The 24,190-nt window shown below is 35.8% G+C and overlaps 1 protein-coding gene across 4 annotated transcripts in view; it reads right to left on the bottom strand.

Moving 5' to 3' along the window:
• Positions 1–24,190, bottom strand: part of ATRNL1 (attractin like 1) — a 436,152-nt gene that overhangs the window by 345,215 nt on the left and 66,747 nt on the right. For all 4 annotated transcript variants that reach the window (XM_039709188.1, XM_039709189.1, XM_039709190.1 and 1 more), the window contains exons 9-13: positions 19,122–19,305; positions 14,979–15,133; positions 7,212–7,296; positions 5,394–5,602; positions 3,026–3,144 (exon numbers count right to left, since the gene is read on the bottom strand). In XM_039709188.1, the coding sequence (XP_039565122.1) occupies positions 3,026–3,144; positions 5,394–5,602; positions 7,212–7,296; positions 14,979–15,133; positions 19,122–19,305 (752 nt within the window). The remainder of the gene's footprint in view (positions 1–3,025; positions 3,145–5,393; positions 5,603–7,211; positions 7,297–14,978; positions 15,134–19,121; positions 19,306–24,190) is intronic.

Here is a 24,190-nt window from a genome sequence, read left to right as displayed (position 1 = left end):
CCCATTGTGAAAAGAGATTTCTGGAAGCGATTACCAAAAAACAGGATTCTTGTCTTTATGGCACTGTGTAAAAATATTTAACAATGCAGGACTATAGGTCACTTTGAAGCTTCCTCTAATATCACATTTCCTTGGCAAAATGCTCTTTATCATCCCCTTCATGGATTTGACAATGTTTATTTTACGTTGCCACACTCAGATAAAGAACTCTTAAATCACACACCATTCTGGGCTGTGTTTAGGTAACTGTCACCAACTGGGGCTTTACTGTATTGCACGTGTCCCCACATGAACCAACACACAAGAATTCCAGTCAGAGAGGAAACGTGCCCCCCCAGTAGTAATGTGCCACCTTGGAGCTTCTGAAGGCAATGACATTTTCCAAAATGCAATACTGGGTGGGGGCAGAAATAAAATAATTCAGCTATGCCCCAACATACTAAGGCTCTCTTTAAGGCTACTTAAGCAATTCTTTTTTTCTCTTCAGAAATTAAACAAAATTGATAAAGTAAATTGTTTTACTCTGAAATTCAATCTCTCTTGGTCTTCCACAATAAAGAAAACTGAATTTTAGAAAACTGAATTTTATTGCAATCAGTCAGCCCTCTCCAGCAATTTACCATTTTATTTGGTAAAGTACAAGAAGATTTTGCCTTCATGGAAGGACTTACTCTTCCATGGTACTACTTCATGAAAAATGACATCTTGTAAAGGAGCAGCAATATAAAATGAAATTAATCTCTCCCACAAAGCCTTTTCTTTTTTTATCTTTTTTTTTTTTTTTGGTAAAAACTTGCTTCCTTTATAAAATACAGTCGATTTTCTGTACAACGTGGTCAGCAGCAAGGGAGTATCATTTTCATAGGATGCAAGATAAAGCATTTTATGTGCAGACATAGAGGGTGAATACAGTTTCATAAACATATTAAGCAGATCCAGATCAACTAGGCATTGCAAGCCTCTGCTTGCAATGACATCAGCTATGAGTGTGATAGACATGATCTGTATGATCTATACCTTGATGATGCATGAATCTGCACAGCAGGGGAATACAGTGTCCTGCTAATGTGCTGCCTTACATCAGAGGGTGAGCACAGGCAGGTGAAAGTGCATCAATGCATTAGCACTACTCATGAAGTCCATCTGTCCAGCTAGAGTTATTCCAGGGAAATGCCCATATTTAACAGGCCTTCCAATCAGCAGAGCAGCCACACTTTGCAGTATCTGCTTTGCAGATATCTGTGACCATGAGGCCAATGCCAAACTGGCTGACAGCACATCTTTAGTAAACTGGCCAGTCTCCATGAGGCAACAGCAGCAGATTATAAAACATTATTGTCATTCTCATCTAGAGCTCTATGATCTAAGTCATAAATCACGGCCTTTGTACAGCTGCAAAGGCTCCTTGTGATGTTCCTAAGCCTAAAGCTTGTTATCCCATATTACCGTCACAGTTCTGTCACAACATTTGTGGGCCTTGTCCAGAAGTAGCAGTCTATGAAAATGGATAATCAACCTGATACATTCTGGTTTTCCACATGGTGCCATTCTGTTGATGCTATTTTCGTGGGTTTTATCGAAGCTGCAAAATTCTGCCTCCATCATCTCACGGCCAATAGACTAATTTTACAACAGCCACCTCCCATTTATGACAGCACCTCTTCCCAGAAATCATTTTGATGAATTTTTGCTACCCCATTCCTCAGTAACTACACTAACAGCCTTTGCTATTCACTTCAAACCCTCAATAAAGGACAGGAAATGATACTGAGCAGACTGGTGCTCATTTGCTAATTAAGATGACAATCTTACTCATGAAAGGTTGTCAAAGAAGGACACTGAACCAAGAAGTTTGTGCTAAAACACTTAGTGCTCCACATTTATTAGAGATCATTTATTAGGAATGAAGATGGTCAGCTCCTTAGCAACTATTCCTTGTTCAAGAGCTGAAAACCACGGTTAGAAAATTAGCACCTAATGGAGAACAATGTGTCAGGAAAAGAAGGACCCTTGAAGATCACAAAGGAAACTAACCATTAGTGCCTGGAATGTGAAATCCCTCTGACAGACTTATAACCTGACTACTGATGAATTTGTGTCTGCATTGCTTTTATTAGTAGTGACTACCTACAAATGCCAGTGATTAGAGCTGGCTGTGCTCACTCTGAACAGGAAAGATGTGAGTCACAATCAATCCAACTCACACCTTAATTTGTCTGGAGAACAAGATTGATTTGCATCAAGTTCAAGCCAGAGAGCAAGATACTTTTACTAATGAAAGTGTGTCAAGAAAGGATTTTGAACTCAAGTACAGCCAGGTGTCTATGGATAGCTGAAAAGTGTAAGGAGGCAAAATTTATAATGCTAAAACACTATTATAAGCTTGACAAAATTCAAATGAACAAGCAAGAGATGCAGCAGCTGGTGAACAACAACATGGCACTAGGCAATATTAAAAAGAGAAAGCTATAAACTTGCATGAATTTATGTGATCTGATGGCTTGTATTTAAAATATCAGAACTAAATTATCACTAGCCAGCGGACCTCATGGTTACAGAAGCTCATATTCCTTTAATGAGATGACAAGTGACTCCATGACAAAGAAAACCATTTCTATGATGATCATTGATCAGAAGACCATGACTAATGAGACAAGCGTGGTCCTGCTTGAAGGGAAAAAACCAAACAGCACCCTTGATAGGATTCCATGGTTTCTGCCTGTCTACTGTACACCACATATGCACAAAATCCAAGTTAATAATGACTCTGACTTTTTGAATGTCATTAATTAGGGGATAAAAATATTTGACTTAAGAAATATATAGTAGGCAACACAACCCTGAAGAATACTTGTTTGACCCTGAAATAGATTTTTTTGCTGCAGTCCAACTCTGCCTTCTGCAACATTTTCAGCTCAAAAGCCTGGAAAACAAGTTTGTTTGTGCTGAAAACAAGCAACTACTAGTCTACTAGAGCTAGGAAAGGAGAAGCACTGCTAGCATGCTCAGATTTGCGAGGACTCACCATGCTGCAGTTGCTGTTTGCTGAAATGCACTTCTTGTCGTCGCACCACTGGCAGCCGTTGGTGTTGGCGGTGCAGCTGGCGCAATCCGCGTACCGGTAACATCTGTCGTCTGCAGCAGCTGCCACACAAACCAAACACAAAAGTCCCACAGAAGCAGAATAACGCCACGTTCCTGACACTTCCTCGGAGCTTTTTCTGTTACAGCCTTCATTTGAACTCTAGCCATTCATAAGGGCTTAAGTTACTGTAGGAAATTCATTCTATTCAGTTAATAGGATTTACTCCTTTAAAAATTCCTTCAGTAACTACTTTATTTGAAGGTTTGTAAGTCTTATATCAACTAATGGAATATTCACTGATTTACAGCATGAAAGCTCTCAGCACAATGCAAAAATTAAGAGTATGAAAAACTTTTTTCAAGTATTTTTCCTTCACTCTTTTAACATGGAAGAAAAATTTTCTTCAAATGTAGGATTCTATAAAAATATTAGATGGCTATGCAAGAAGATGAGATCAAAGTAGTAAATAAACAAACTAACACAGATATGAGCACCACATGGACATTTTAAATCTTTGCAAATTAATTTATAAACCTAATAATGACTGGTTAGTTAAAGTTCTGTCCTTTAGCTACAAAAAGTATTTGAAAAAGACTTAATGTTATATTCTTAATATGGGACTTGGACTAAAATTTAGGTTATGTAAAATTATTTAGGACACAAAATATTACTTCTATTTAAAGGAGGCAAAGGTTATGTAAAATTATTTAGGACACAAAATATTACTTCTATTTAAAAATAGTTGGTTTTAAAAATCACCATGATGCAAAATAGAAGACTTTGTATCATCTCCTATGCTGATTACTGTGTTTAATTCCTGTTTGGTTTAGCTCCTTTACTTTCAAGTTCATGCAAGCTTAAAAGATTCTCTTGCCAGAGAAGTCTTGTCATCCAAGAATCGATCTTTTGAAAACCACTAAAATTTCTGCTTATCCTTTAATATTGACCATCAGCAGTTTCTCAGATGATACTCTCAACCAGGTAACAACTGAGCCAAGTAATGTAAAAGAATATATGAAAAATTGGCTTTTGGCAAAAAATTACCACCTGAAACTGGAAGAATTTGACAGCAGTGAAATAGTGCTGCTCGCACAAGTTCAGAACTGGAATTATACAGACCTCATCTCTTCCAAGTTGAGTTGTACTTTATTTCCACTGCAGCACCTGTACTTGAGAAACTACTCTAACTTTTTTATTTTCCTTCAGCCCATCTGTGCTTTGTTTTGTTTGGTTTTTATAAACACCTGTTGCTATGATCAACTTTTTATGAAATCCTTTTTTATCTGTATTACTTTTGAATTTAATGCCACAAGGGTTCTTTTTCTATATAGATGAAACTTTCTATTCTGTAGACCTCTAAAAGTTCTGAAACTGTACAAAAGCCATTTTCCAGAAAACTGTACCTGGATAATGTTTATGTTATATCACATACCTTTTTTTTTCTGAGTTTGAGATGTTATAGCCAGTCTAGAAACAAGTAAAAGCTATCAGAAAAATAAAATGTCTTGAAGTGTTGATTAATAGCAGTACTAGTAACTTTTCAACAAACATTAAACACAGACTGGCAGTTTAATTGTATAGCAGTTTGTACACACAGCACACAGCCAAAGTCTGGGAAGCAATTTTACACTGTGCTGAAAGGAACGATGCACAGAAAAAATAGTAGGTGCGTGTCATAGGGATAAATATTCTGTTCATGTGACATATAAGAACAACACTTTCACAAGCAATTTATTTGTGACAAGCCAAAATGCTTAGGAATAGGTTGGAACAGTTATTCATAACAGTAAATTGCTGTTTCAAACAATACAGCCATCACAATGCCACAGAGAAATTCATATGACAAACTTGAACTCATCTGACACACTGCAAAGGGCTTGTTTGCCTCAGGTTTTTTCCCAGCTGTGCCTGCACTATTTTCTTCTGTACAAATGCTTCTGTTTCATAGATAATCTGCTTGAAGCAGTGATTCTTTCCTCTCTTACTGGCACACAGGTATGGGAGTGCCATATGTCCATAACACCAGGTATCACTTGCATTGCCCATTTGTGGTCTCACTGTTCTGCTCTGCCTTAGCACCTTAAACTTATGCTCTTTTGAATCTACTTCTCTGCATGTAAAATACAAAAGGATTCCACAACTGAATTTATTTTTTTTTTAAAAATAGTCTCTGTATCTCTTGCACTGGGTATTCTCACAGGGGAACACTCTTAACATTCCAGTCACCACTTTCATGTGGTTACTTCTTTGATGGTTGCCCATCCCCATCTCCTACATTGCATTACAAACCTGACTAGAATTCACTTACCTGTCTTCTTGGGACATTTTGCTCTAAGGATATTATTAGCATGTCCAGATTCCCAAGATTCACAATGTTTCTTGTTCCACAGACACCTTATTCCTGGACGAGCATTTTTGCACAGCTCTTCATCCCTGAATGCTTCACAGTTGGGAGGCTTGTACACGAGGATGTCATTCAACAGAACACTTGAAAAACCCCCAAATATATACATAGACCTATTGGGAAAAAGAAAGGAAATTTAACTGTTACTGTAGACACTTTTTCGTCATTTCTTATCTCTCTTGATGTACCATTAAAAACCCACATATTATCATTTTAAAAAAATCTTGTTCTTTCTCTAATAAAGAATCTATCAGTGGTTCCGTTACTGATTACTTTTTCAATTTATTTCTCCATGGAAGTTGAGAGTAATAAATAAAAATTGCTGAAAGCTCCCTCTGCTGTATGTATTATGGAGTGGCATATCCAAATATCTGAAAAAAAGAATTAAAAGCTTTGGAAGAATGCACTCATATTTGCAGTTAGATATTGAGAACAGAGCATGAAATGCTGGTCTGCTGAAAACAAGAATATTCTTTGCAAGACAGGCAGCAGCAATTGGCAAGATGGGTATTTCTTTTTGGTAACATTTCTGGTGTAGTACATGCTGAAACAGGAACCAAAAGACTAAACCTGAGTCCTCACCGTTCTCATTAAAACCAACTGTCTCAGGTAAAAGACAGTCATAGAAAACCTCTGTATCTGTTGTATGATATACTCCTAAAACAGAATTAATCACAAGAGTTACCAGTAGCAGAATTCTGGCGAGTGTCTTGTTGCACTGTTTTGGTACCAAAAACCCTATCAAAAATACCACTAGTTCTTAAAAAAAAAAAAAAAAAAAAAAGGATTTTTAATGTAATTAATAGAAAGTGACAGTTCTCAAAGTATCAGGCATGGCTTAGATGGCATAAAACACACAAATCATAATGAAAAACTATCAGTTGCTGAATTCATTAATTCCAATTCCAAGTAATTTTGTCTTAATAAATAAATCTGTTCATTGATTAATGTCAAGTGCTCTGTGTACATACTTACAATTTAGTGCTATTTTTGTTAAAAGCAGTCACACTCCTATTTGTAGCATTACTCATTACCTCATTTCTGACCTATACAGGATCCTTATATAGAGGATCCATAAGTTGCCCACAAATACTTCAGTACTGACTTTATTATTGTGATGAATAATGTAGAAGAGGTACAATGATCTGTAGTACTGCAACTTCAGATACTAGGCCAGCTGGCAACCATCAAAACAAAAGCTGAGACAAGATAACAATATACGTTTCTTTAAACCTGACTATTGTTTTCTACAACTTTTCCAACTTAATATAGTCTAGCTGCTGGCAGGCTTTTCCTCCTTCAGGTGGTAGAAATGATAACTGTATCAGTATCATCAAAATCTTCCCTTTTTCCCACCAAATTTTAGTTACATGGTTACTTGATAACTGTAGAGGAATGAAGAATTATAGTATACTGCAAAGAGAAAAAGATTTCTCCTATCACACCTAAGTGAGGGTTATTGTTGGTACCAAATATGAAATTCAGTGTAGCCCTCAATGCTGAGAAAACACCTCGGTACCCTGGAATGTTCACCTAAAAAGTCACTGAACAGATCCCCAGCAGACTGGGGATTAGCTGTACTGATTACCTGATGAGCACTACTTTCCTTTTTAATGTTACATCAGTTCTGTTATTGAACCATACTTCACTTAAGTGTGATTTCTGCTACAGTCTTTTCCTTCAGAAAAATGGCAAGGAAAATTTAAGAGACACTTCATTTACCCATTACTGACAACAGCAGTGTGACCAAATCTGTTGACATCTCGATGCAGATTAGGTTTTGGTAAAATCTTCCATTCATCACAAGCTGAAAAACAAATCACCAAGCATATATCAAATAATTTGAAAAGTTTTCAGCAAAATACATGTGAAGTATATTTTAACCACTCAAGGATAAATCAACTCAACTCCTTTTAGATGCATTTGTGAGTAGATGCTTCAAGGACCTGTCAGCAACACTGATCTATCCTAACATTTACCAAGACTACAGGACATTCACAGAAGAGTCACTATTACACATATAGTTGTCTGCCTTCACAGCCAGTTTCAACACCCACAGGAACAAGCCCTGGCCATTGTTGTTATCAAGGGATCAGTAATATTGCTCTCATGTTTACACTCTTTCAAATTAGCTAAAGGGTTTCAATTTATAAGTATTTCATGGAATTTCTACAGCAGTGAACTTACCTCTTTTCTTAAGTGTTTAAAGATAAACTATCACTCTTCCAGATGTGCAACCCATCTCATTACTGTTTTACTTTTGGTATCTTGATTTAAGTATGCTACTAATTACTTTCCACATACTTGAGAGGAATGCTGAATCAGGATCTCCATGTCAAATTAATTATCCAAGCACATTTCTTTTGGAACTGCTGTACACAAATGTGGTTTCAGTGTGGTTTAATTTTTCTTTCCTGACGAGAGTTTTAGTTCTTTAGAACAATTACTCCTTTCTTCATTATTTCCTATTTAAACTTTACTGACTTCATATATTAAAATCCCACAGTAATAGAAATAGGGAGCACCTACAGATTGAAACTTCAAGGAAAGTACAGGGTTTTAGCACCTTAATTTGGGTAGAGTAGTCACTCAGTAGTCGGATCATAACATCTCACTCCCCAGCATAAAAAACCAGAAATTGATAAAATCAGGAGGAATTCAAGCTGGTCTCATTCCCATTGTCAGAACAGCTCAACTCCACCACGGCTGCTATTCTGGCACTTCTAATGCAGAAAATTATTCACAGCAGAAAATTATTGACAGCAGCACCTTGTGCAGTCAGCATCCTGTTAGCAAAGCCCGCTGGAACACCCTGGTGCAAGGTCACATGAGAATGGACTCGGCACCCAGGAGGGGATGGCATGGCACAGCTATGGCAGCAACACCCCTAAGTCAGCTCGGGCTTCTACCAACCACAGCCAGAGCCCATAAAGAGAGGCAATGTGAGATCATGGCTGTGATAAATAAATAATTGCACCTCTTTATAGACTGGAAACTGAAACTCAAAGCATATTATTACCAGAGTAATGCAGATGGCTCAAACAGCAATAATTTTGACATCAGGTGGTGGACTCCATGGAATTAGCAAGGTGAAGGAAGTATAGGAAGTTTCACGCAGTCTTATGGGAGCAATACGTCCCAAAATTCTTACTTCTTTCTCAACTCCTACCTTCTATCACTACCATTGTTAACATTATATTATCATAACACTATGGAATTACTAATACACTTCATCTTTCACAGTTGTTCTTTTTTATTTTCTCTATTTAAACAGTGGCAAAAACATGCACAATGCCAGAGAGATATTTCTGAAACAGTTTCAAGCAAAACAGTTTCAAGCATTTTAACAATTGACCGTGGCAAAAACATGCACAATGCCAGAGAGATATTTCTGAAACAGTTTCAAGCAAAAGACAAGCATTTTAACAATTGACCAGCAAAATCTTACTGTTACACTTTAAAATCAAGTTCTTGCTGCTCTTAAGTCACTGCACATTAACAGACACAGCACTCATGAGCTTGTGTTCCTTTGATGGTAAAGGAAACAATTTAGGGAAGTGTTGACATTAATTTTGTATTTTTACAAACATATACATTATGAACATAAATATATAGTCTTTCCTGTACCTAGAAATTTATTTTAGAAGAAGTGGGATTTAACACCAAGGGAAGACCATAAAACCATATTAAAGGCTGATTTTCAGAAGAGGAACCCCTGAGGGCTGGAGATATAATAATTCCTTTCTTACTGATGGTATTTTTCAAACTGGCAGGTCTTTTCAATAGAGTACAAGAAAAAAAAAGAGGGAGGGAAGCTTATTACAAATAGCCTCCCCTCTTATCTCCTCCTAGACTTCTCAATGACTACTGAACACTAAACAGAGCACTGTGCAAGAAAAATACTTTCGCTCAGCTTTCAATTCCTGATGCGAGTTTCTCTGTATAGTTGATTAACACAAAATACAGTTAGCAAGCCAACTGATTCCTGGTGTTTTTCAGTAAAGAATCAAATAGAATTCATCCCTGCCCATCATCTTCAAACTCCTTTTGAACAACTCCAAGCACCCAAATTTCCAGGCTTCAGTGTACCATTCCAATAAAAAAGTGACAAATGGCAAATGTAATATGATTTACAACATGATTTACCAATATTACAGCATTCAGTGTGTTGTATGAACTAAGTCTAGTAATGATGGTAAACTGTGCAGCAAAGAATAAAATATTTTCCTCCATAAAATGTTATGCCCTCAAGGCATTTTACTGATAGAAAGTGGAAGATAGTTGTATCTGTTATATCTGTAACCAGGTATAGCACATGGAAGCGCACTCTGCACCACTTACTAAGCAGATCAAGAAACAGTACTATTCATTCCAAACTTATTTGCAGAATTTTTAGCCACTGAAAAGTACAAGGAGAAATAAAGGGGTTTTTTTCCTTTCTATTACGAAGATTTCTGCTTTAAGAATAAGCTCTACCACATTATAACATTAAAAGAATAAGCTTCATCCTCCTCCCTGGTGTAGATTGAATGGTTACCAGATGATACAGAAGTGGCTCTGACAGTGAATGGCCAGTCACACACCTTTCTGTGATGAAGCACCACAGAAATGCACTAGATTTGAAGCAATCCAGCAGAGAAAATCCCCACTTGAACTTTGCACAGGGTATTGCTCTCCAGAGCCCTCACTCCAAGAGGTCAGGCCTCAGCACATCTCATCTACAACCTACTGGCAACACTGCATTACTGATATCAGAAAGCATGACCTGGATATTTCACAGGAAAGTTGTCAATGCTGCAACAATATTCATACACTACTAGAAAGTTTCCCAGTATGATTTTATTAAAAAAAAAAACAAAAAAAAACCAACCAAATAATTTCTAATCAACCTTGTAGTATCAGTAAAATATTTGAAGACAGAATTTGATTGCAAAAATTTAACTAATTAGGCTTACCAAAATGTGACTGAACAGAGAAAAAAAATAGAAAAAAATAGTATTGTTAAAAATAGGAAGCAAAAGTTGCTAGGACAGTCTTTAAAAAAGGGGCAACCTATGTTCCATACTTCACCTCCAGGATCACATTTTTATTTTGGCACGGGCAGACTGATTTAGTGACAACCTCTTACTGCATTCGGAGCTCTGCTTTAAGAGAAGGTATATGAAACCACTACTTTATGCTTACATTTATCAAACCATTTCTAAATTTCAAACTATTTAAATAGGTTTGAAATGCCAGTGTATTTATTCTGCTCCATCACACTCTGCAACAATGCAGTTCAGCTTTATGTGCTACATAGAATCCAATGCCAGCTTATGCTTCTACTTTCTCTTTACATATTTCTAATAATTAATAAGTTCATTTTTCTTTTGTAAAAGTAGTAATGCTGGTTCACAACATATGGACACCATTATACCTCTGTCTGGTTCTCATTTATGACTCTGGATGGCTAAACACTGAACATAAACAGCTAAAACATCGTGAAAGTTATGTACTAGCAGAAAACTTATTTTCTGAGTCTTTCCACACTTCATAAATATTTTTCTTTAATCAGATAATAAAAATCTCTTTACTCTCAGGAAAACACAATAGCAAGTATGTTCAAAACAGCATGAATCGAATTTAAACTCTAGAACTACCATCTACAACAGAGTCTACACACATAACAGTGACTCCCCAAGCAGTAAAAAGAAATCAACAGCCTCACTCTTTGCTATTAAAGGGAGCAATTAGTGCATTACATTATTATGGCTTTGCTCTTCTAATAGCACAACAATATGGAGGTAATTGCTCTTACAGACTGCACCAAAACTGCGTTTATAACTTAAGTGTTTAGGAACACATAAAACTTAATCTTTCACAGGCACTGATTTACATTTTCTTTGTGATGGCACACTGATATCCATTTGTAACTCCAGAAACAGGGAGAACTGCAAAAATACATGTGTTCACATTGGGAAAAAAACCCCACAGATATCTAAACTACTTCATTTTGTTAATGGCAAAGACTAGAGGTGAAACAATTTACTTTACAAACAAACAATTTATGAATAAACAATTCATTTTTATTACAAAATACAAGCAATATGTTTGATTACAAGTGGAACTAAAGTCAATCTCATGAAATAATTTTGAATTTTTTTTCAAAATAGGAGAATGTTTCTAAGCTTTGTTTGAATACTCTAGAAGAAACTTAATACTTCACATGCAATATTGTCTTTCATAAGCAATTGAATTTGCATACTATTTAATCCATAATAATAAAGTGAAATCCAGATAGTAACAAAGAAATATTATGGAGTATATTATTAGTGTAAACATATGGGTTATTGCACTTCTCCCACAGATCCAAACAATGCAGAACTCCAACTACCACTAAGAGAAAGGACAGAAACAGTTGCCATGTTCCCAGGATTTCAGGTTTTGGTTTTCTAGAGATTCCCTGACCATAATTCTCTGTACATATCAAGGGTACCCAGACACCTTAGCAACTGTCAGATTTGGAACAAAAGGACTGAGACTGAATACTTCATAAACTCAAACTTAAGGAACTTAGGCATGCAGAGGTATATTTACTAACTGCGGTAACCATTTTGGTGAGAAACTAAAATTAATATCCTTAGTCTTTAATAAGAGCTTTTATTTAATTGTATTTTAATACTTGTATCAGTAGTTAGACTCTGTTTTAAACTCTCATTATGTATGTCCAATAATCTATTTTTAGCTGCAAATTTTGCATGTGAATACTCATAAAATATAATCTAAATTAGTTTTATAAGATGTGATTGGAACAGAAATGTAAGTTTTAAGCTTGTAAAGAAAGCCATAAACAACATCATTCAGAAAACTGCAGGTCAACCCCAGCAGTCAAGATTGTCCCCACTGCCAAGCTTTCTCTTTCAGATTAATGAAGCAATAACAGCACAGTTGGAAAATACCTGACCTCTACAAGAATGACCCTCTGTGGATGTTTAAGGGGCTTCCAGAGCAACCCAGGAGCAACCTGGTGGTAAAAAAAATCAAAGCAGAACAGAAGTATACCAAGACCAGATTTCTACTGCTCTTTTTCTTAATGCAGCAGTCTTCTCAGTGTGTATTTACTGCTATATAAGTGAATACATCAAGCAACATTAAACTATTAAAATTATGGCACCATAGCAGTTTTTATTACGTCTTCCCATCTCTGTGTCTTCACCTTTAACAAATACACAGTAAGTATGTCAAATTACTGAACTGAGCTCTTGACTCACGACACATTTAAATGTCTAAAACTTGTTACAGGCTAAGCTCAGAACTTAGAGAGCAATGACTGACTCAGAAAAGCAGAGGGGGAAAAGGTAACTCTGTCCTAAGCTTGGTAAAATGAATTACTCTCTGGAGATATTTCTCTCTGTGCCTGGACTAGAGGAGGAGTGTGGATTACCAACCTTTCAGAAGGCTGAGCTTGGCTGAGATGAAGCCACACAAACAGTTATTCCACATTAATATGAAAAGCACAGTTTTCATGGGTAATAAAAAGCCAAAGCAATCTATCCAGAGGACTATGTCACATATAATAAGAGAGATAATCAAAAGTACTCTGTAGCCCAACTCGAACATAAATAGCATAGGCTCTATCTCCAGGGTTCAGCTGGTTTCCAGACAGCACCCATTTTTTACAAGACAAAGCTAACACTCCATCACTTGCAAGGTATCTAGGAAATGTGATGCTGATAGCATCGTATATTTTTTTCTTCCAAGCATTGTTCAAAAACTCATGATACAAAGTAAATAAGATTCTGAAATATACCTATTGCATAATTATTTAATTCTTCATAAAATATTTCAAGTTTTCTGAAAAAATATGTCTTTATCAAATGTGTGCTGTGAGATTTGTTACTAAGTTGGTAAAATTAATATTACAGAAGAGTAAGTCTGAATCAAATCAATCTTCACATAGTCCATTTTTCAGATTAATTACTACATCCAAACAGTGATTACTACATCCACTTCTTTTGTACTTCATCAGCTTCATAATACATGGAGAATGTGACTTGCAAGAGAATACAAATACCAAATTAAATATAACCAACTAGCCAAACCATAATATTGTTCTACTTAAGAAAAAAATACTATAAAGCATTTTCATGAAAGATGATAAAAAACTATCAATGTGTGAAAGTCAGAAAGTTACATTAATTCAGATATGACTCACACTATTGATCTGTAAGTGCACATTTACAAATAAATGTAGACCAATAAATAACACCATGCTCCAAAATGAGAAAGGAGCCCTGTTTCATTAAAAATTAAATCCACATGTAAACTGAAGTGAGAACAAAATCAATAGCTTACACTATCAGATGCCTATAAGAAGTTACGGAATATGCAACAGAGGGTTACAGTAAAAAAACCCAGCTGTTTTATTTATTTTATTTTCAGCTAAGGTATTATTTGCACACCCATTAAAACTAGCAGGAAATAACCCATATATATTCCATGTACTGAAATTAGTCATTATTTTTGTATTAAAGCAAAGACATTGCATTGATATCTACAGTGAATGCATGCCATAAAAACCATTAACTAGTCCTGAAAGAAGGATCATGTCTCAGCCTCATCTACCACTGTAGGCAGCTGATAAATGCTTGCCAAAAGTAGATCCAGGCAATAACCACAGGTTATTCTCACCAGGAGCATGCATGAGTTCATTTCCCAGGCTGCTCTGACACATTTCCCTTTTTTTGGCTCCCAGGACAAGAGACTGTGCTTTTTGGCCCCAATGTGTGCTGTATGATTATATTTAAAGTCCAAATACAAATTATATGTTTATATTTAAAGCCTATGCATAAAATATGGACATGAACATCAGGGAAGGGAAAAACTATTTATGGTAAGAACAGCAGTGGCACAAGTTAGGAAAAATATTATGGATTCATTAAATTCTCTTCTATTTATAGCCTCCACAATCCTATAGGGAGGCTTTTCCATAAGTGCACAGCTCAAAGGGTTGGAACCACTCACCAGAATGAAAGCTGACACCCACCTAGTCCTGTCTTATCACAGTTTTCCTCCCAACTGCATTCTTATCATATGTTTACAAACAACAATCTTTTTTGCTCTCAGCCACAGTCTTGTACAATTATAAATACCACATCCTTTTATCATCTCCTAAAGGCTCCTCATGCTTCACTCAGCCCTAATACCACTTGCCATGTAGAGGCTTTTTTCAGTTTGTCTTCTTTAAAAGCATGTTGCCAAAATACTACAAAAATAGTAGTATTTTGGCAACAAAAATATCCAGGGCCTCGAGATCCATGGATGCTGCTATGCCTTTCCCCACAAACTAAAATCTTTAGACAAAATGGAACAAAAATCTGTAAAATTTATAAAGAACTAGAAGGTGTTTGGGATCAAAACTATAAAGAAACACAGTAGCTGGACTTGAGAAAGCAAAATTGTGGTATTTAAAACCAAAATGAAAAAAACAAAAAACAGTACAATACGTACCTATATCATATGAAAGAAAGTCAGCAGAAAAACACTTTGCACCATTGCTCAGGGAAGTATCATTATGAGTGTTTCCACCAAAAATGAGCATAGCTCCATTGATTAAGACAGCTGAATGAAGGTATCTTGCAAAGCCACTCTCTTTCAAAATAGTCCTACAAAACATAAGAACAAATACATAGTAACACATGAGAAACTGGATATGGGCATCAAGAAAATTTGTACCTGAAAGCAACAGAAAACAAGAAAAATAGTAAACTATAGCTCAGTAAATACAATGCCATTTAATCAGATTGTTTTCTCATCATACAAAAAATATATATTTGTTTAAAATATCACACTTTTAGTTAAAATACAATAGTTTGCCAAATAATAGAGCTGAAATTAGTTTTAACATGTTTGCATTCTTCGAAATTATTACTGATATAGTAAATTTTACTCAAAACTGAATGAAAACTCATTCATAGCATTAATTCCTATTCTTATATATCCTTAGTCATGTTAGTTTTTTGCTCAAGAAATGCAACAAAAATTCCTTAGAAGGCTACAGTAATCTTTACACCATCCTTAAAATTGCACAACGAAAATAATTTTTTTTTTCCTAATTACTTGAACACTCAAACCCAAAAAAGAAACGGTAGAAGGCATTCTAGGTACATTTTAAACATTTGCACTGCTTCATAAACTTATTCAGACTGGTAAACAAACACTGCAAACTTCAGTGCTAAAAAACACAACTGTCCAGGCAATTGGGGCTTTGATCTCTGTCTTTATTCACTTCAGCCTCTGCATGTGTGGTCTGCTTTGTGCCAGAGCAATGGCACAGCCCCAAAAGTAGCCAAGAGCTATCAATGCCACGGTCTGAAAGGGGCAGATGTGGGGCCAGCAGAAAGAACAGAATACAAACTTGATTCAATTCCAGCAAATAAATCTTACCAAGGAAGAGAGTAACCATCTGTGGTTTTGCCAGATGAATTAGTTAAGCAGACCAGCTGTAGACATGTTTGTGAAGAGCTGATTAGATCACCAGTACAAAATACCTTTTACATTCTCCTAATAACCTTTCATTGTTTCAGTAATCTAAGTTTACAAGCTTAGACTCTCATTTTCATTTATGTTACTACACACTGCTCAAATCTACAATTAAACTGTTAGTCATTCGTTTCCTGTAAGAAACCAACTCAACAGCTTAGACTCTCATTTTCATTTATGTTACTACACACTGCTCAAATCTACAATTAAACTTAGTCATTCGTTTCCTGTAAGAAACCGACTCAAGAATCTTTCCTTATGATTGAATAATACTGTCTCTCTTGAACCAATCTCGTATTAGTTCAGTATTTTTACATCATCATGTTTGAGGGAAAAGGTTTAAAGTATATCTCATTTTTCTTACATAATAACATAATGAACAAACTTGAAATATTTTAAGTGATAAAAGATTGCATGTTTAAACAAGTTGAAAGGAAAGCATCAAACCTGAATTCTCATATTATTACTGAAACAAATTCCCCCCAGCCCTGGAAAGTAACATCAAAAGAAATATCAAAGACTAAATGAAAATAAATGAGCTTTTTTATTGCTTAAAAATATGACAATTCCTTCAATCCACTTACATACCCATGCACGTGGTTCTGCTTTTGACCCCTTTTTTTTTCTTTCCTATTAAGTGACTTGCTTTTCTCTTGTGTATTTCTGATTAACATACTTTGAAAACAGAGCACCACATAAGTGTGTTTTTCTAACCACAAATTGGCTTGATACAGGATACTTATGCTACCCCCAGATAAACATGGTATTTGGGTTCAACTCATCAGTTAGCAACATGGAAAATCAGAATTACATGGAAGTAGAACAAGACATTATTTTTAAGTTGTTTTCAACTGGCAGTGGAAGAATTCTGCTGCTATGACTTGAAAGAATGATAATATCCTAACAACATGTTATGTTTGTCCATTTGGACTACAGAGACCTTTCTGTCTTTTGCTTCTCCAGTTTTCTACAGCCCCTATTGCCTAATTTACACTAATTGCTATACACTAGGCTCTGCCTTGATGATCTGCCTCGCAGCTGTCTACAAATAGTTGTGTTGATCACTAAAGGCCTGAAGAGACATACACTGTTCTGGGGATAACTAAGGATTCTCCTCTACATAGTGGATATAAAAAAAAAATCTCCACAGGTTTCTTTTTTGGGCTGTTCACTTTTCTACTTGTGACCCAACTGCGTTGCCCCACTCCTGGTCCCTACCATAGTGTGGGGATTTTTTTTCCTGTAATTTTTGCATACTGTGTGCTGAATTTCATCCCTCCCAGTAACAGCAACTTTTCCTCAAGATTCAGCAGAACTGGAAGTTTGTTAATTTGGCCATGATTTTCACTATTCATTAGCATCACTAATGAGGGCAATCTAGAGAACTCTCCAGCACATATCAACCCCATGGAAATTCTGTGAGAGTCTCAGCAGGTTTCGCCTGAATCCATTATTTATGCACATATTCGTGTATCTGCAAACATTACTCCTTGTTAACTGCCAGTGCCAAGTGCTGCAGGCAGCAGCACCACTCTGGAATGGCAGCAGAAACACCCAGAAGCCAGCAGGTGCTGCCACTGCCTCAGGCCATTATCCAAGCCCAGCCCCACGTTGTGCCCCAGCTGCAGCACAGGGCAGTAATGCAAAGTAATGCAAGTATTGCCAGCACTGTAATATCACATTGTGTATTAGGAATACAGTTCACACTAGGAATTAATATACTTCCCTCTCACATTCCAAGAAACATAAAGCTTGTTTAATTGATATTAAGAAATTAAAACCTACGTGGAACTGAGTTGAACAGGTAATCAGATTTGTATACCTCAAATAACTGAAGCCTATGAGCCTCTGCCAGATCAGCCACAGAAATGGAATGAGTGCCAGGGACAAACAGTGAGGACCAGCAAATGGGCATGAGAGAGCCATCAAAATTCCAACTCTTCCTCATACCACACCTATGCAGTGCCACATTCAGCCTCTCACCTCACCAAGTGCTTTGAATGCTAATCATAAGGCATCACAAATACAGTAAACAAAGATTCAGATTTTATTTCTACAAGTCATTACTCCATCCTCTGAGCCCATTTTCAGTGCCATAGTAAAATGCACTCCCAGTGTAAATCTCACAAAACAAACCTGAGTTCTCTACAAGCTGCAGAGAATGCTGATACATTAGTATAGAGTCAATTCTTTATTAGTTTTTATATGAATAATGCATAAAAATTTTACAGCAATTATTATTATTATTTTATTGTCGAACAGACCATCAAAGGAAAAAACATCACTTTGTTCCAAAAATAGAATAAGAAAGCATTAAAATTCCAGGAACTTATAAATATATTAAAAGAAAAAAAATTCTTGTATTAATATTTTCAAATGCCATGAGTTAATGGTATTAAGAACCTCAGTGAGATGAAACCTGTGTTTCCAACATCTGAGAGCAAGTTTTGGGTGCTCAAAGTGAAGCCATTAGAACTCTAAACAAATATTAAATCACAGGAATAAAATGTTCAAAGAAATAGTTCTTGATCTCAAATCATCTCTAAGTAAGAAAAAATATTCAAGGTCACTTTCTGTACATAACATACAAGTAGCCTTCATAAAATACAATAAACTTGAGGAATAAGGAACCGATAGAAATAAAAACACTAAGAGCAGTCATAGCTAAGGATTCCTACATGACACCAGAGGTCTTCTCTCTTATTTCTGATAGTTTTGTGAAAAATAATCTTCCATAGTTCTTAGGGTTTTCTCCATCTTGAAGTAACAGCCACTGTAATGTACACCAGCAGTATAGTCACACTTGAGGAAACAGTTCACATGTGCTATTTCTGCACAGTGCTTGTGACTGGAAAGGAGAACCTTTTCCTAATTTGTAGCACATGCACAAAGCTTTCTCCCTGCCATCCTTTCAATGAATAGATCCACTAATCCATTGACTCAAGGCTAGTCCCTCACCACAATTCTTCCATTTTGTTGCAGAGAATGTGTTGTTCTTAAATGTGCAAAGGATATAGAGGTACCTGCATGACTTTGCTAGAACCTTACTCTACACTTCTGTTTTCTTCAGGAACTTGCAACTTGGTTTCCTACATAATAAATCAAACTTACCATGTCCGAGTATTAACTTCATATCTGTAAAGGTCATCCACCAGTCCATATTTATTGCCAGGCAATGCTTTGTATCCACCATGGACATAAACAGATTTTGTCAGTTCATCATAGACACTGGTATGGCCATATCCACCTTGAACAATTGCTCCTTTTGTTTCTGGTACGAGCCAAGAGTTAGACCCTTGAAGAGACATTAAAAAAACTCATAATTTAAAGGCTTACTACTGCTAAATCACAATACTTGGAGTTTTAAGGATATAAAGTAATTTCCAGTATAATTCCAAATACAGCAATAACTATTAGGATTTATTTTAAGAAGGAGTTTTATACCAATGTATAAAATATCTGCAATTAGATAATGTTGTCAGACTACTACCTGCTATTCTTAATGAAATCAAAAATACATCATTGTTACAGCTGCCAGGCAGTATCTCATCCTCTCCCACATGTGACTTCAGCACTCGCACAAACAAACAAAGAGCCCAAAGCTTTTTGAAAATATGAAATTAGGAGTTATGATTAATTCTCACCAGAGATGGCTGATGAGAATTCAGTGCTCCAGCTCCTTCAGATTCATTAGGAACACCTGTGCTCAGTCACGGGGAGTCTGAGGAGCCTGGCAGAGACTGAGCTGCAGTGAGTCGTGAGAAGCACATAACATAAGGCAGCTCCATTGTGCATGGATATGGGCTGACACTTTGGGAGTAACTGTAAAATTATTGAGCTAAAATCCATTTCCAACCACTGTTTCTTAGTTCCTTAACTGCAAATATACCCGGTCAGTTGCAAAAGACCCACAAAAGAATAATTTGAGAGCAGCTCATTCAATTGGCATTTAAATCCATGTTTTACATCACATGATTAATAACTGCAAAGAGACACCAAATAAAACCAGCCACAATAGCTGTTATGACTGAAGAAGAGAATACAACTGGAAAATATTTTACCATAGGAAAAAAAAAAAAAGACACCTGTTAAGTTCCTGCACGCTGTAGCCCCAAAATGTCTTCTTTCCCCCCTCCATCTTCCCAGCTGATGATGTAAGTCACAAAAAAAGCAAGTCAAAAGGTATTTCCTGCACAAGGCAGCCTATACAGAAGGGCCTGTGATGATTGGGAGTCAGTGCTACAGATGTGAAACAGAAATAATGCACTTCCAGCCTCGTGGAGATTGTCAGAACAGAGAGCCTGGACAAGGACACCCCAAGTGGAGCAGTTTCCCAGTTCTTAACCTCAACCAGCTACCATTATAAAGTTATTTATCCAAGGCTAGCACACACCACCATACACCTCACTTCCTCTGAAAGTTAGGCTAAATCCCATTCTAATTTTTTATCTGATATTATGTAGGTAGATTAGATTAACTCTTTTTCTTCTAGATTCTCATGAAAAGGCTCATGATTTTCAGTTATTAGTTTTGCTAGCATACTTTCCTTACAGAGTTTCCAGGCATTGCCTCCGTAAGTTACATTTTTTTCAGTTACAAGTGCTTATGGCAAGTTATAAAGTATAGATTCTGAGGTAGAATTGTGATGATTTTTGTGTGTATTGTGGTATTTGTGGTAATACACTATTTATAACTGACACAGAATATTTACATTATTTATGTGTAGTGTAATGTAAGCAGTATTTTATTTCAATCCCCATGTTGGATATTATCAAGCTATGAAGAAGTGAACACAAATATCAAATTTGTACTGATAATACCATACATTACATACATATTTGTATGTACATTTTGATAACTAATAGATTTACTTGATACAATTTCTGTAAGAGGGCTGGTGAGGAGTCAGCCTGCAGATACACATTTCTACTGCCAACAATATCTTCATTTATTTCTTTAATGATCAGTCCTAGAGATAGGCATATATGCTTTTCAAGGAAAAATAACTACTTTTTCCCATAAATTTGGCACAACGTTGTTGATAATAGAATGCATAATGTAGGAATATATGCTTTTCAAGGAAAAATAACTACTTTTTCCCATAAATTGGCACAGCGTTGTTGATAACAGAATGCATAATATAATATTTTGCATTTCTATCTGACTGGTTCATGTAGCATTTATGAAGCATTATGGTTTAGGTAGCAATGCTGTATTTGATGATTCTGAGGTCTTTTCCAGACTAAATGTTTCTATGATTCTGTGTATCATTTAGAACACTGTCACAGTAACATTACATATTGTATCACTTACATGACTTGGGCAGAAATATGAAAACCTGTTCCTTCTTGAATTAAAAAAAAAGTGCTGTGAATAACTACAGAAATTCAAGGAAAGAGGACCAGCAACATTCTTCTGAAATAAAAGCCAACAGCAGTGTTATGGTGCTCCTTCTACTTCCCATTCTAAAAATTAGCTGAGTTGCCTGAATTTCAAATACTGAAATGTGTACATACAGTTTTGATATCATTCATGCTTCAGTATCTTGAGTATTGCATCATTCATACAAAAATACAATCCTGTCTATATTTCAAGACATTACTATACATATGATCTGACTTTTTAAGCAGCTTATTGATATGAATCTTCACCTACTTTTTTTTCAACAAAATTTCAATTTTTATTGAGGTGTTTACATAACCCTTCTCATACTCAGACATCCCCCTCTTTCTATCATTATATCATAAGAATATAGAACAGAATAAGAAGTACCTGATTGACCAAACTAGTCATTGAAATTGCATTCTCAACCGCTTAAAAAGTCAAATGCAGAGGAAATTTCATGAATAAACATGTTAGAAATATGGAAATAGGAGGTTTTTAATTTTTTTTTTTCCACATTTAAATTTCAAGTCTAGCACACAATGTAAAAATAAGGAAGATACATGGGTCCAACCTGTCCTTATCATAATACAACCTTCAGACAGATACGGTAAAAAGAACAAAATGTTTAAGAAGCATCTTGGTGTGCCATGTCCATTTTATCACAGTGAAAAACTTGAAAATTTTACAAGCAACCAGGAAGCTTATGTTAACTTTAACAAAAAGACGATGCATGTTACATCATGGGGCCACTTTTTTTTTTACATTATTTCAAATAAATACTTTTAATCAAAAGCAATCTATAACATAATTCTAAAGCCATTAAAAAATCAGCCTAAAATACTGTGATATTATGTTAATCCAAAGAAATCTCTGTCTTGTAAAAGAAATAAAAGCAAAGAAGACTTATTCAGAAGTTTCTTAATATATAAGGAGCCTTTATAAACCTCAGCTAAAACAAAACAACATTATTATATTCACCTTGAGACTCACATTGAGATTCTTAGAAGGTTTATGAGGTATTGCTAACCTAAAGGGAAATAAATTTCCCTGGGGAGTAACCCAGAAAAGCTTTATGGTTCAAGTTAGTAAAATCATTCACATAATTCCCATATCAGGATTTACTGGCTCCTCAGAAGTCGTAAGTCTGGGTGCAGCAAGAAAGGACAACAGGAAGCTCTTTTCTTCTTGCAGCAACCACCACACCTTTGGAGTAGAAATAAATTCATGTGTCTTTGCTTGATGAAAATCTGCCTGCAAACCCTGTCCAATTATTCCAGAATTTACTTTACTCTCATAGAAATTACTTTCTCCCCTAATCCGACAGTGCCAGAGACATTTTGAGATTGGCTACAGCTTTGATTGGCATGTTTTATTAACAAGAACTACATGCCTACATGAAAAACTAGCAATTTCCGCAATTATTTAAAACCTCTTCAGGTGTTTCTTAACCCAGACCTCACAGAAATCATGGTCACAGCAACTAAATAAGCACCAGAAATCCATGTACCACGTTCATCAAAGTACTGGATCCTAAAGGTTTCAGTACATATGAACCAAAGGACAAACTGCCTCTTTGTCTCTTTCTTTCAGTAGGTATATGGTAAATGCTTAAAAAGTCTTCATTAGGACTAAAAGCCATAATTGATAACATGTAGAAACAATAACAGTACAATTTGAAGTGTTACAGTAATATGCTTTAAAAGCAAGCAGAAAGAAAAAATCAGGTTCTTATTTTTCTTTCCATAACATCAGAAGCCCTTATTTTTATGAAATTTCCTTTCCATTCAGGTGAATTCACAGGAATACTTTTCACTTCCTATGTTTTTTAACTTTGGATCCTGAACTGCTAAAGCCCTCCCAAAGAACAGCAATTCTTAATTCAAACCACCAGCTGGAATTTCATGGTTAAAAATGTGTTCCTACAGCTGCAAAACTGTAGATAAATGCCACGGCCAACAGAGAATTCAGGAAAATTTACCACAAAATTCACTTAACTTAGAGGGGAGGGAGAGGAGGGAGATGCAGTGAGGTGAAATGGAACATGAGAACTCTCTGTGGCAGCAATGGTTCAGGTACCCCAGGTTCTGTACAGTGCTGGGAGCCCCAGCAATCAATCCTTCATCAGATGAGGAGACTCACTGAAGGCAATGACTTTCCACACTAATACCCTAGACTGTTACAACTTTTCTTTATGTTTGATGCAAGTGAAGCACATTTTCTCTAATAAACTAAATCTTTCACTAGAATACAACGAAAATATACTCTCAAAAAGAAGACATTAAAAATTGAGAATAATTGACAGACATTTGACAGAGAGCTGCTTTCTCTTACTCCAAGCTTATCCCCATGGTAGGGAAGGTTTGAGGTTTTTTTTTTTGTTTCTGTGTGTTATATATGCTTAACTACACTGTTTTATTAATCCTCCACAAACACAGCTGAAATAAAAGCCAAAAGCAGTGTTATGTTGCTCCTTCTAACATTAAAAAAAAATAGGAACAAGCTGTCCATTTCAACCATAAGGCCATCAATAATCAGCCAGGCAGAAAATTTTACAATACAAATCATGTTCCCTTCTTCCTAATTAAAGTAACAACAATAATAGGTGAGAATAAAATTGGTACTTCTAGTCCACATTAAATTAGCAGCATGTGAAGAAGCAAATAACTTAAAGTTTCAACAGGAGAAGCAAATAGTTTAAAGTTTTCCAATAAACATTACCGTGAATGAGCATGCAGAAAGATAGAACATATTATTTCCTTCACATAAAAAAAACATCTCCAATAGGTCAAAATCTA

Source organism: Passer montanus, unplaced genomic scaffold, assembly GCF_014805655.1.
Source record: "Passer montanus isolate IOZ18808 unplaced genomic scaffold, ASM1480565v1 scaffold21, whole genome shotgun sequence".
NCBI lineage: Eukaryota > Metazoa > Chordata > Aves > Passeriformes > Passeridae > Passer > Passer montanus.
Note: the sequence above shows the minus strand (reverse complement) of the source record. Positions and strands in the feature narration are given on the sequence as shown.